This window comes from Salarias fasciatus, chromosome 3, assembly GCF_902148845.1.
Source record: "Salarias fasciatus chromosome 3, fSalaFa1.1, whole genome shotgun sequence".
Lineage (NCBI taxonomy): Eukaryota > Metazoa > Chordata > Actinopteri > Blenniiformes > Blenniidae > Salarias > Salarias fasciatus.
The window spans coordinates 27,048,495-27,058,345 of NC_043747.1; the positions used below are offsets into that span (position 1 = coordinate 27,048,495).

The following is a 9,851-nucleotide window of genomic DNA, read 5'->3' on the forward strand; positions in this document are numbered from 1 at the left end:
AGACACTTATAATTTTGAAGTATTTCTAAATTGAAATTTAAAGTAGAAACATTTAGTTTTCTAAACAAATTTTAAGAAGAAATGTCTGATTTCACGGAGACAAATTTACAAACTTAATGAGGAATACACATTTTTATTATTAAATTACTGAAAATGATTTCAACAGACAAAAAATTTAGCAAAACACATGATTGAATCACTTTGAGCTTTAAATGACATCTTTATGTTCATTTGTTTCAGCAAAAACCTGAGATCATTTAGATTTGAAGAAAGAATCCAATTTAAAAACCTACAGTCAATAAAAAGGCTTTTGTTTGTAACTTGTTGTAACTTTCCTGTTTGGAACATGAAGTGAAATGTTTTTAAAACCAAGCTGCAGCTGCTACAATAACAATTTATTTTATTTGCATTGCGAAAGGCAAGAAGAAGCCACAGAGCCGTCACGGCAGCTCTGAGTGGGATTCCCAGTCTAGACGGAATCCTACGCTTCATTGTTTCTCATCCCCGCCTCTCTTCTCTTCCTCCTGGCAGTCGGTCACTCCTCAGTCCCACTCGTCCTTGCATTCCCTCTCATCTCCTCCATCGTTTGGCGTCATGTCTCCTGTTTCCACCGCTCTGATGCTTTTCGTCCTCCTCTGGGTTTGAGACGGTGGTGAGTTCAAACTCTTCAAACTCTCTGATACTTCTGAAGGAGGGAGTCAGTTTCACTTACTGAGAATTACAATTTAGGAGGAAGATGCTCTATGATCTGAATGTTAGAGGAGGAAGATGCTCTATAATGTGGATGTTAGTGCGGGAAGGTGCTCTGATAATCTGGTTGCTATGAAAGGAAGATGCTCTATAATCTGGATGTTAGAGGAGGAAGATGTTCTATAATCTGGATGTTAGAGGAGGATGATGCTCTATAATCTGGATGTTAGAGGAGGAAGATGTTCTATAATCTGGATGTTAGAGGAGGAAGATGCTCTATAATCTGGATGTTAGAGGAGGAAGATGCTCTATAATCTGGATGTTAGAGGAGGAAGATGATCTATAATCTGGATGTTAGAGGAGGAAGATGCTCTATAATCTGGATGTTAGAGGAGGAAGATGCTCTATAATCCGGATGTTAGAGGAGGAAGATGGTCTATAATCCGGATGTTAGAGGAGGAAGATGCTCTGATAATCTGGTTGCCATAAAAGGAAGATGCTCTATAATCTGGAGTTAGAGGAGGAAGATGCTCTATAATCCAGATGTTAGAGGAGGAAGATGCTCTATAATCTGGATGTTAGAGGAGGAAGATGCTCTGATAATCTGGTTGCCATAAAAGGAAGATGCTCTATAATCCAGATGTTAGAGGAGGAAGATGCTCTATAATCCGGATGTTAGAGGAGGAAGATGGTCTATAATCCGGATGTTAGAGGAGGAAGATGCTCTGATAATCTGGTTGCCATAAAAGGAAGATGCTCTATAATCTGGATGTTAGAGGAGGAAGATGCTCTATAATCCGGATGTTAGAGGAGGAAGATGGTCTATAATCCGGATGTTAGAGGAGGAAGATGCTCTGATAATCTGGTTGCCATAAAAGGAAGATGCTCTATAATCTGGAGTTAGAGGAGGAAGATGCTCTATAATCCAGATGTTAGAGGAGGAAGATGCTCTATAATCTGGATGTTAGAGGAGGAAGATGCTCTGATAATCTGGTTGCCATAAAAGGAAGATGCTCTATAATCCAGATGTTAGAGGAGGAAGATGCTCTATAATCTGGATGTTAGAGGAGAAAGATGTTCTATAATCCGGATGTTAGAGGAGGAAGATGCTCTATAATCTGGATGTTAGAGGAGAAAGATGTTCTATGATCCGGATGTTAGAGGAGGAAGATGCTCTATAATCTGGATGTCAGAGGAGGAAGATGCTCTATAATCTGATGTTAGAGGAGGAAGATTCTCTATAATCTAGATGTTCACTCTTCTTCCCAGTCGTTGTGAATCTTCACTGCTTCCTGTTGTCCCTCCTCCAGCTCGGTGCTCGTCGTCTCTGACGGGTTTCGAGCCTCCGCAGATCGACGGTTCAGCCGTGGACGACATCTGCCGGATCTTCCTTGAAAACACTCCAGAACCTGGCGCCGCCTCCACCGCAGCACCGAACGCAGCCTCCCGTACTACGGCCAAGGTTTGATGATGGGCTAGCGTTAGCCTCACCATGCCTCCTAGCATGCTTTTGTTTAATTTCTTAACGCACTCAGAGAGATTCCGAAGCTCGCAGCTCGCTGACGGCCCACAGCTCACAAATCTGCACTTCAGACGGGTGATGATACTGTTCTGATTTTTATCCTTTCTCACAGCAAACACGAACATCAGCTGACACCAAGAAGCCTGCCGTCCAATCCCAAGAGAGGAAACCAGAATCCAACCTCTCCAAAGCACCAATCAGGACTCAGCCGGCTGCAGGAGGCCCAATCAGCAACCAGCACTCCAATGACATCCTCCGCCTCCTATCCCGACTCCTGGCCAGTCGCAGAGGACACGCCTCCGCTGTTCAGCGGAATCATAACCACGTCAGGACCAACAGCAACAACCGCGAAACTTGGAAAGTCGTTTCGTCGTCTTCAGAGGACTCCAGTGACGAGTCTTAAAGACGACGGACATTTTAGTCTGAACCCGCCTTATTGAAATCCTGATCTCAACCAACTTCGAGGCTCGGAATTCACCCCCCAATGGGGGCGGGGTTTTCTAACTTTCTCACCTTCCCGCACTCAAACGTTAATTGCAAACCTTCTGGAACTGAAGTTTCAGGACCCGGAGTGATTACGACGGCGGCAGAGTGTTCTAGTTAATCACGTGTCGAGTTGCAAAACAACATGTCTGAATTCTGGAAAAGTGGTCTTAGTTCGTTGCAAGTATAAACAAAAGCATTAAGCCCTGTTTCATTGACAAAACATGAATTAGTCTCTACTAAGAACCTGTAACACAGCTTTCAATATGAGAAGACATTTGGAAATATGGCTGCTTTCAGTAAAACTGGTCTCTTCCTAGATCTCTCCTATGCAGAAAACCAACAAAGTGATCATAAGTTATTGAAAACTGGAACTTTATACTCCAAAACACTGTACAGAGCTAAATGCACAACTTGCCTGGTCAAATAACATTAAAAAGTTCTTCAAGTTGAAATTTTGAATTCCAAAAAAGATCTGAATCTTTGCATCCAACCTGAGCCAGGGTTTGATTCCCTTCAAATGACTCTGGTTCCAAAGTCTCCAGTAAAACTGGCATGAAAAGTCATTTCATAACTATAAAACTATGAACATGTCAAACTGTCTGCAGCCATAGCGAATGTTCAGTTCAGTAAGTAGATTCTTGACTTCTGAGGAGGCAGAGGTTTTACAACTCTGACACTGAAATTCTAAAAACTGGAATATACAAGTCTGAACAAGCTCTCAGCATGTCCATTCACAGCTGCTGTTATGCTCAGAAAACACTTCAGTATGAAGCTGTATTTGAGCAGAGGAAAACTCAGTAAAATCTTCCAAAGTATTGTAAAAACAGCTTCTGCTGCAGTTGAAAAACCTTTTATTGTTGCCTTCAAAGTATCAATGTGCTGTCGGCTGTCTCTGCCATACAAATGTTTTAAAAGTATTCACCCTTGTTTTGTGAAGCTGCTGCTTTGAAAAGATGTTGCGTAATAAACAAATCTGAATAGCTTTCTCTGTACCAGTCTGTCAAATTGTTGCTGATCAACAATTATTCGAGTTACAGAATGAGAGTGTGAAGCTGGTCAGAGCCACGTGGGAGACGTTTCATTCTTAGTGCTGTTCGCTTTATTTGCTAATCCGTTTGTGTTTCTGTGCCGGTGCTGTGAGGCCCAAGCTGCTGTGGTTCTGGATTGGAAGGAAGCGGATGTTTGCTCTTCCTCTGGTCCTTGGTGCTGAATTTGTTGCGTTTACCTGGAGAGACATTAAAGATATGAAAACCATCTGCTTACTAAAAGGTAACACAGTGGGATTACTGCAGTGTTAGTAGAGGAAGATGCTCTATAATCAGGGCTGCACATAAGCGGTGCGCTGGTGCGCATGCGCTACCAAATTAAAAAATGCGTACCTGATGAAACGTAACTCATTTGCGTACCAAGATTTGGGGATAGCAAGGTGCACATCTGTGTGTCGGATAGGCTAGTGCTCTCCCGTACCGTCGGACCGGGGGGGACAGTGCTCACTCAGAGCTTTCTTTTCAGGTGTAATGTTCTGCTGTTGGGAGTAAAATGGCACGCATAATACTTCGGACTGCTCTGTTTAGTCCCGCGCTGGGGGTACGGCAGCCGCACAGGGACAAAAAGCTGCGCCTCCCCTCAAGCCCTCTGGCGCCCCCCAGGGGAGGCGCGCCTCACGCTTTGAAAACCTCTGCTTTAAGTGATAAAAAGCAGATACCGTTTTTCAGAACTTTAAACATCATTACATTTTGTGAAAGTTATAAGGTTTCAGACATTCTGCTGCACTGCTTCTCTTCATTTTCAATTGAAATTAAAGCAGGCTATGTAACATTGTCAACGCATCCCTCTATTTGGATCTTCCTCTAGGTAGGCGTGGGAAAAAATGTATTTAAAAATGTGAGGACCAAGCAACATCCCAAGGTTCTCCCCCGAGAACCAGACAAAAAATATTATGTGCACCCCTGTCTATAATCTGGATGTTAGTGGAGGAAGATGTTCTATAACCTGGATGTCAGAGGAGGAAGATGCTCTATGATGTGGATGTTAGAGGAAGATGCTCTTTAATTTGGATGTCAAAACGCATACCTTCTCTGCTCCTCGGTTCGCTCACCACTGATCTTCTCAAATCTGGAAAATGAATGTGCGTCTTGTTTTTCTCCAGCGTCACGCCGCTGCCACCAACACTGAGATTGCAGCGGTCCGACAGGAACGAGCAGTCACAGAACTGTCTTCCGACATGGACAGACACAAGCTGTTGGTTCTGTCTCGTGGAAACTGCACCGTGGTGTCGAGTGAACTTCTCCACGCATCTGCAGGCAATAACTTCACGTCAGACTTACCAAGAGCGCTTGCATTATCTGCATTCTGAAGGGTTTGGGACTGTTCCTGTGATCAATAATCAAGTGTGACCGCCCAGAGTTCAACAGACTGCTGGAATGACAGTATATCTTAACTATATACCATATATAGAATTCACTGATGCCACTTTTTTGGAACGGTACATTTTTCTTGGACTGTCAGAGGAAACCGGAGTTCCTCCAGGAAACCGGCGACACATGGGAAGAACATGCAACCTCCACACAGAAAGGCAACAGGGCCAACATTAAAACCAAGACCTTCTCGCTGTAGTATGAGAGTGCTAACCACTGCTCCACCATTCATTTAGCATGTAGCATTGCTGGTGAGTCAGCCCTGAAACTCTTTAGCATGTGGCATTAAGCATCACTGGTGTGTGAGCCCTGAAACTCTTCAGGATGTACTAATTACTGAACTTGGTGGGTCAACTGTAATCACAATGCTGGAGACTAGACTGTGGTCGATACCTGATTCCAGGGGTCCCAGGATGGAAACCAGCTGCCGGGGTCGGACAGCTGTCAGCCGCTGAGCAGATGGGATCAGAGTCATGGGGTGGGGGAGGCGGGAGGTTTGGGGTGGAGGCAGGCGGAGGGGGAGGATTCAATCCCTCATCCTGCAGATCTGCGGTGTTCAGGTCGTTATGAACGGAGGTCTGTGGGGAGGACTCCTGGTCCTGAGTTGATCGGACGGAGGTCAGGCTGACGACGACGGCCATGTTTGTGTGAGCAACTTTGAGAGTTTTGGATGACGCTGTGGGCTTGAAGTCCGGTTTCACCAAACCTTTAGTATTAGGCTCTTTCAAGGACTTCATAACTAATTGAACATCACAGCGGTTGGAAGTTTTCTCATCTTTCAAACTTCCAGATGTTGGCCCGACCAAAGATTTGCTTTTGGTTGTCGTTGAATTCGTGTGGTTTTCTTTATCCAAAAGAACCAGAGTTCGCAGATGAACCGTTCTTTCTGATGAGGACGGTGACCTGCTCTGGACTTGTGTCGCAACCTTTGGCTTCAGATCCTCCTGGTGATCTTCACCTGAAGCGGCGGGTACCCGATTATCTCCAAGATCTTGGGTCAGGTCCTTCTTCCTGGGGAGTCTCTTTGAAATCTGATCAGATCTGGATGTGTTTGGATCTGCAAGTCTGAAAGGAGGTTCTGTGTCAGATTGACCTGGAACATCAAATGGAGGAACCTCGGACATAGCCACGCAGGTTTGGTTTGGTCCAGCAGTCTTGGTCAGTTTGGGGTTTGAGGGTTTGACCTCCAGAGAGCTGGTCTGTCTTGTCTCCGCTCTGGTCTGACACTCCAAGGTGGTTTTAGTCTCCTGCACTGGATCAACATGGGAGATTTGGCTTGTGTGTCGACAGGCTGATTCTGAAGGATGATCACTGGAATGTTTGGGAACTTCCGTGTGGTCCCAGTTCTTCCCAGACTCTGGGATTTGCTTCAATTGTGAGGATCTGCTGGGTTCTATAATGAGCTCTACATCTTTTCTAGCTTTAGGACAGTCCTCCAGTTCCTCATGTGTTTGTTCTGATGGATCAGAAGTCAGAGGTTTGACTTTTCCTTGTCGGTTCTTGCAGGTCATATTGACCTGTCCAGGAACTGATCTGGACTGTTTAGCCTGTGGTTCTGCTCTGGAGGTCTTTGTGTCGGGTTTCCCTTTGGTTCTATCCTTGTTGACTTTCTGGTTGAAATCTTCAGTGTGCTTCTTGTCCCTGGTTCTGCACTTCCTGTCGACCCCTCCGTCACGTTCTTGTCTTAGAGTTTTGGTTATTTTGGGCAGGGTGGAGTTCTCTCTGTGGCCTTTTTGGATCTTAGCATTCAGTTCCTCCACAAATCTACGGAGAAACAAAGAAACGCAGGATTATTGACGGCGGATATTCAGTGTGGGTCTTTTGAATTTCAACAGATACCTTATGTGAAAAGAATCTTGAGTGAAGAAAGGATGCTCCAACAACTCTGCACACTGAGCTCGTTTCTCTGGATCTACCTCAAGACAACTCTGGAACAAAAATATAATCATGAACAAAAACTAACGAAAAAATGAAAACTAGAAATAAATGAACTTTCTCACTTACTGAAATAAGAATAGCAAGTATAACAAAGTACTGTAGCATTCTGCAGGATGTTTGTAAGAAATGATTGCTTGTTCTCTGTAATGTTGCAGTTACTGTGGTTCGTAACCATGGCAACACAACAATAATAGAAACAATACAACAAGCATAAATAACCAGGACTGTTCCTTCAATCACTTTCAGAACACGAGAGCATTGATTTTGCCCCCTCAGCTGTACCTGAGCGAGGTCCAGCGCTGCGGGAAACATTGTCCGAAACCGCTGCTGCAGCGACACTCTTCCAGAACTTTCTGGCAGCCGGACTCCAGAGAAGACGGGATTTCTGTGGAAGAGCTCCTGGTGGTGAGGCGTCAGGTTCCCTTCATGGAGAGAAACCACAGCTGCCATTAAAAAAAAAAGAAGTCCAAAAAACCCCTACTGACGTCGTGCAGAAGGCTCACCGAAGCACCTGACGATGTGGTGGATCTGGTCGAGGTCGGAGTCTCCAGGAAACAGCGGCTGACCCGTTAGCGTCTCGATGAGCAGGCACCCGATCGCCCACACGTCCACCGGCCTGCACAGGCACGTGACATGTTCAGCACGTTCTCCGCACCACGGAACACAGAGGCATTGAACACACTGGTACCTACTTGCCGTACTGGGTGTCACCTACAAGCAGCTCTGGCGCCCTGTACCAGCGGGTGGCGACGTAGTCTGTATACGCGCCGCCTTCGGTGGGCGAAGCAACGGTGCGGGCGAAGCCAAAATCGCAGAGCTTGACCACGCCCCCCAGAGAGATGAGGACATTCTCCGGTTTGATGTCACGGTGGATGATCTGTGGGAACTGAGTGTTACAACACTGTAATGGAAGAACTGGACACTCGCCCCCTGGTGGCTGGTGGTGGGAAAGAATAGAAAAGTTAAAAATCAAAACAAAAAGTAGGAGTGCACCAATACCAAGTACATGTAAGAGTACTAACCTGTAGCTATGTTCCAATAACGAGAACTAATACCTCGACTTATAAACATGAGCATCTCTAGTGTGTGAGCTCTGAAACTCTTTAGCATGTAGCATGTAGCATCTCTGATGTATGAGCCATGAAAATCTTTAGCATGTAGCAACTCTGTGAGCCCTGAATTTCAAAAGAATGTCACAAATGTTGTTTCGAGCATTGGTTTGGAGTTGATTCTCACATTCTGCTGGTGGCAGAAGGCGGCAGCCCTCAGGATCTGGTACAGGTACCTCCGGCTGGTGTTCAGGTCCAGTCCACTGGGGTTCTGCTCCAGATCGTCCAGAAGGGTCCGGTCCACAAACTCGAACACCAGATACCAGCGCCGGCGGCGCTTCCACACCTCCAGCAGGTTCACCAGGTTGTCATGACGCAGTTGCTTCATGGAGGGAAAAAGAAGATTTTAGCTATGGTGTTTTAGGAAACAGAAACTAGCAGCGCTTTAGCACGGGCTTGAACCGTGGTCTACTGACAGAGAGGCATCAGTGCAAACCACTGAACACTGACTTGGCCTCAGTTCTAGGATTCAACTCTTCCAAAATATATATTTCAGCATTATGTATTCGATGAGAGCTGATGCTTTTCGTGGGAAAATCCGAGAGTAGAATCAAACGGAAAAACCCTGGAAATGCATCAGCAGTGCAAACCACTGCACCTCTCACGGCCTGGCAGTGTGCTGTGACTGAGACGTACCCTGAGCAGTTTGATCTCCCGCAGAGCGATCTTCTTCACCGTCCGGTCATCGTCCGAGTCCAGAAACTTCTTGATGGCCACCAGACGCCCGCTGTCCCTGTGACGACACTTCACCACCGTGCCGTAGCTCCCCTCCCCGAGAGGACCCAGGGACTCGTACCGCTCCATCGGACCACTGCCAGAGCACAAACACAAACACAAACACAAACACACACACACACACACACACACACACACACACACACACACACACACACACACACAAATATAGACAAAATATCTGGTTCTACAGAAAGTCTCCTCTGCTCCTGTTTTGTTTATATTTTTTGATTTTTTTTTTGTTTGTTTGTTTTGTTTTTTTTTGTTTTTTGTTAAAACGAGTCTCTCCTCTGCTTGCTTGTGTAGAATAGAATTGTTGGTGGTTAGTTTTAGTTTATTTTTATACTTGTTTTCATCTCTGCAAAAATGCCTTGAAATGACTGCTGTATTTGGTAACACAACAACAACAACAACAACAACAACAACAACAACAACAACAACAACAACGTGCCACGTCACACACTCACGGTACTTACCGGGACCTCCGTTAATCGCGTCCTCCCGTGAGCTCCGTAAGACCTTTGTGTGTGTGTGTGTGTGTGTGTGGTCACCATAGAAACGCCTCCCGCGGGCTATTATTGTCAGTCTCTTGTTTCTGTGTTTTTAACAGTAATTTTACTCGACTATTGTTCTTACTTTTGTACTTTGCCTTCAGCCGAATTGCTCAGCGTGACTTTCTGAAGCTGCACGTCTGGACAAATCAACACAACATCTCGTGTAGTTGTTTTTATCTTCACGCAAACGTAAAAACACACGGATTTTAAACGGAGTTCTGCAGCGTGTTTTTTTTTCCTGCTTCAGAAGCGGGTTTGGTCAATGATAGTGCCGTTTGCCACGGCTGTTCCTGTATGGTCTCGGGTTCGAGTCCCGGAGGGGACGTCAACGAATTAAAACAAAGCACAAAACTCACGGAGTAAAATGCTTTATTTTACAGGACGCTGTCATGTGATCCCC

At 45.4% G+C, this 9,851-nt stretch overlaps 1 protein-coding gene and 1 long non-coding RNA gene across 2 annotated transcripts; one reads left to right on the forward strand and one right to left on the reverse strand.

The window, feature by feature from the left end:
• Positions 1–517: 517 nt before the first annotated feature.
• Positions 518–3,741, forward strand: LOC115381859 (uncharacterized). The gene is made up of 3 exons (XR_003930473.1): positions 518–652; positions 2,001–2,152; positions 2,325–3,741. It is a non-coding gene; the product is annotated as an uncharacterized LOC115381859 (long non-coding RNA).
• LOC115381087 (cyclin-dependent kinase-like 3) lies at positions 3,357–9,421 on the reverse strand. Its single transcript, XM_030082373.1, has 10 exons — positions 9,374–9,421; positions 8,799–8,973; positions 8,290–8,484; positions 7,746–7,930; positions 7,557–7,669; positions 7,336–7,475; positions 6,955–7,043; positions 5,509–6,879; positions 4,772–4,995; positions 3,357–3,923 (listed from the first exon to the last, which is right to left on the reverse strand). The coding sequence occupies exons 2-10, from the start codon at positions 8,964–8,966 to the stop codon at positions 3,805–3,807; spliced, it is 2,604 nt and encodes an 867-aa protein (XP_029938233.1). The 5' UTR covers positions 8,967–8,973; positions 9,374–9,421; the 3' UTR covers positions 3,357–3,804.
• Positions 9,422–9,851: the final 430 nt, after the last annotated feature.

What these genes read in the sequence shown, in the direction of transcription:
- LOC115381087 (XM_030082373.1), bottom strand. Translation starts at nt 8,966, where the DNA reads ATGGAGCGGTACGAGTCCCTGGGTCCTCTCGGGGAGGGGAGCTACGGC. An exon ending in CCACATCGTCAGGTGCTTCG is followed by an intron (nt 7,476 to 7,556) that starts GTGAGCCTTCTG and finishes CTCTCCATGAAG; the next exon opens with GGAACCTGACGCCTCACCAC. An exon ending in CCTGGGACCCCTGGAATCAG is followed by an intron (nt 4,996 to 5,508) that starts GTATCGACCACA and finishes TATTGCCTGCAG; the next exon opens with ATGCGTGGAGAAGTTCACTC.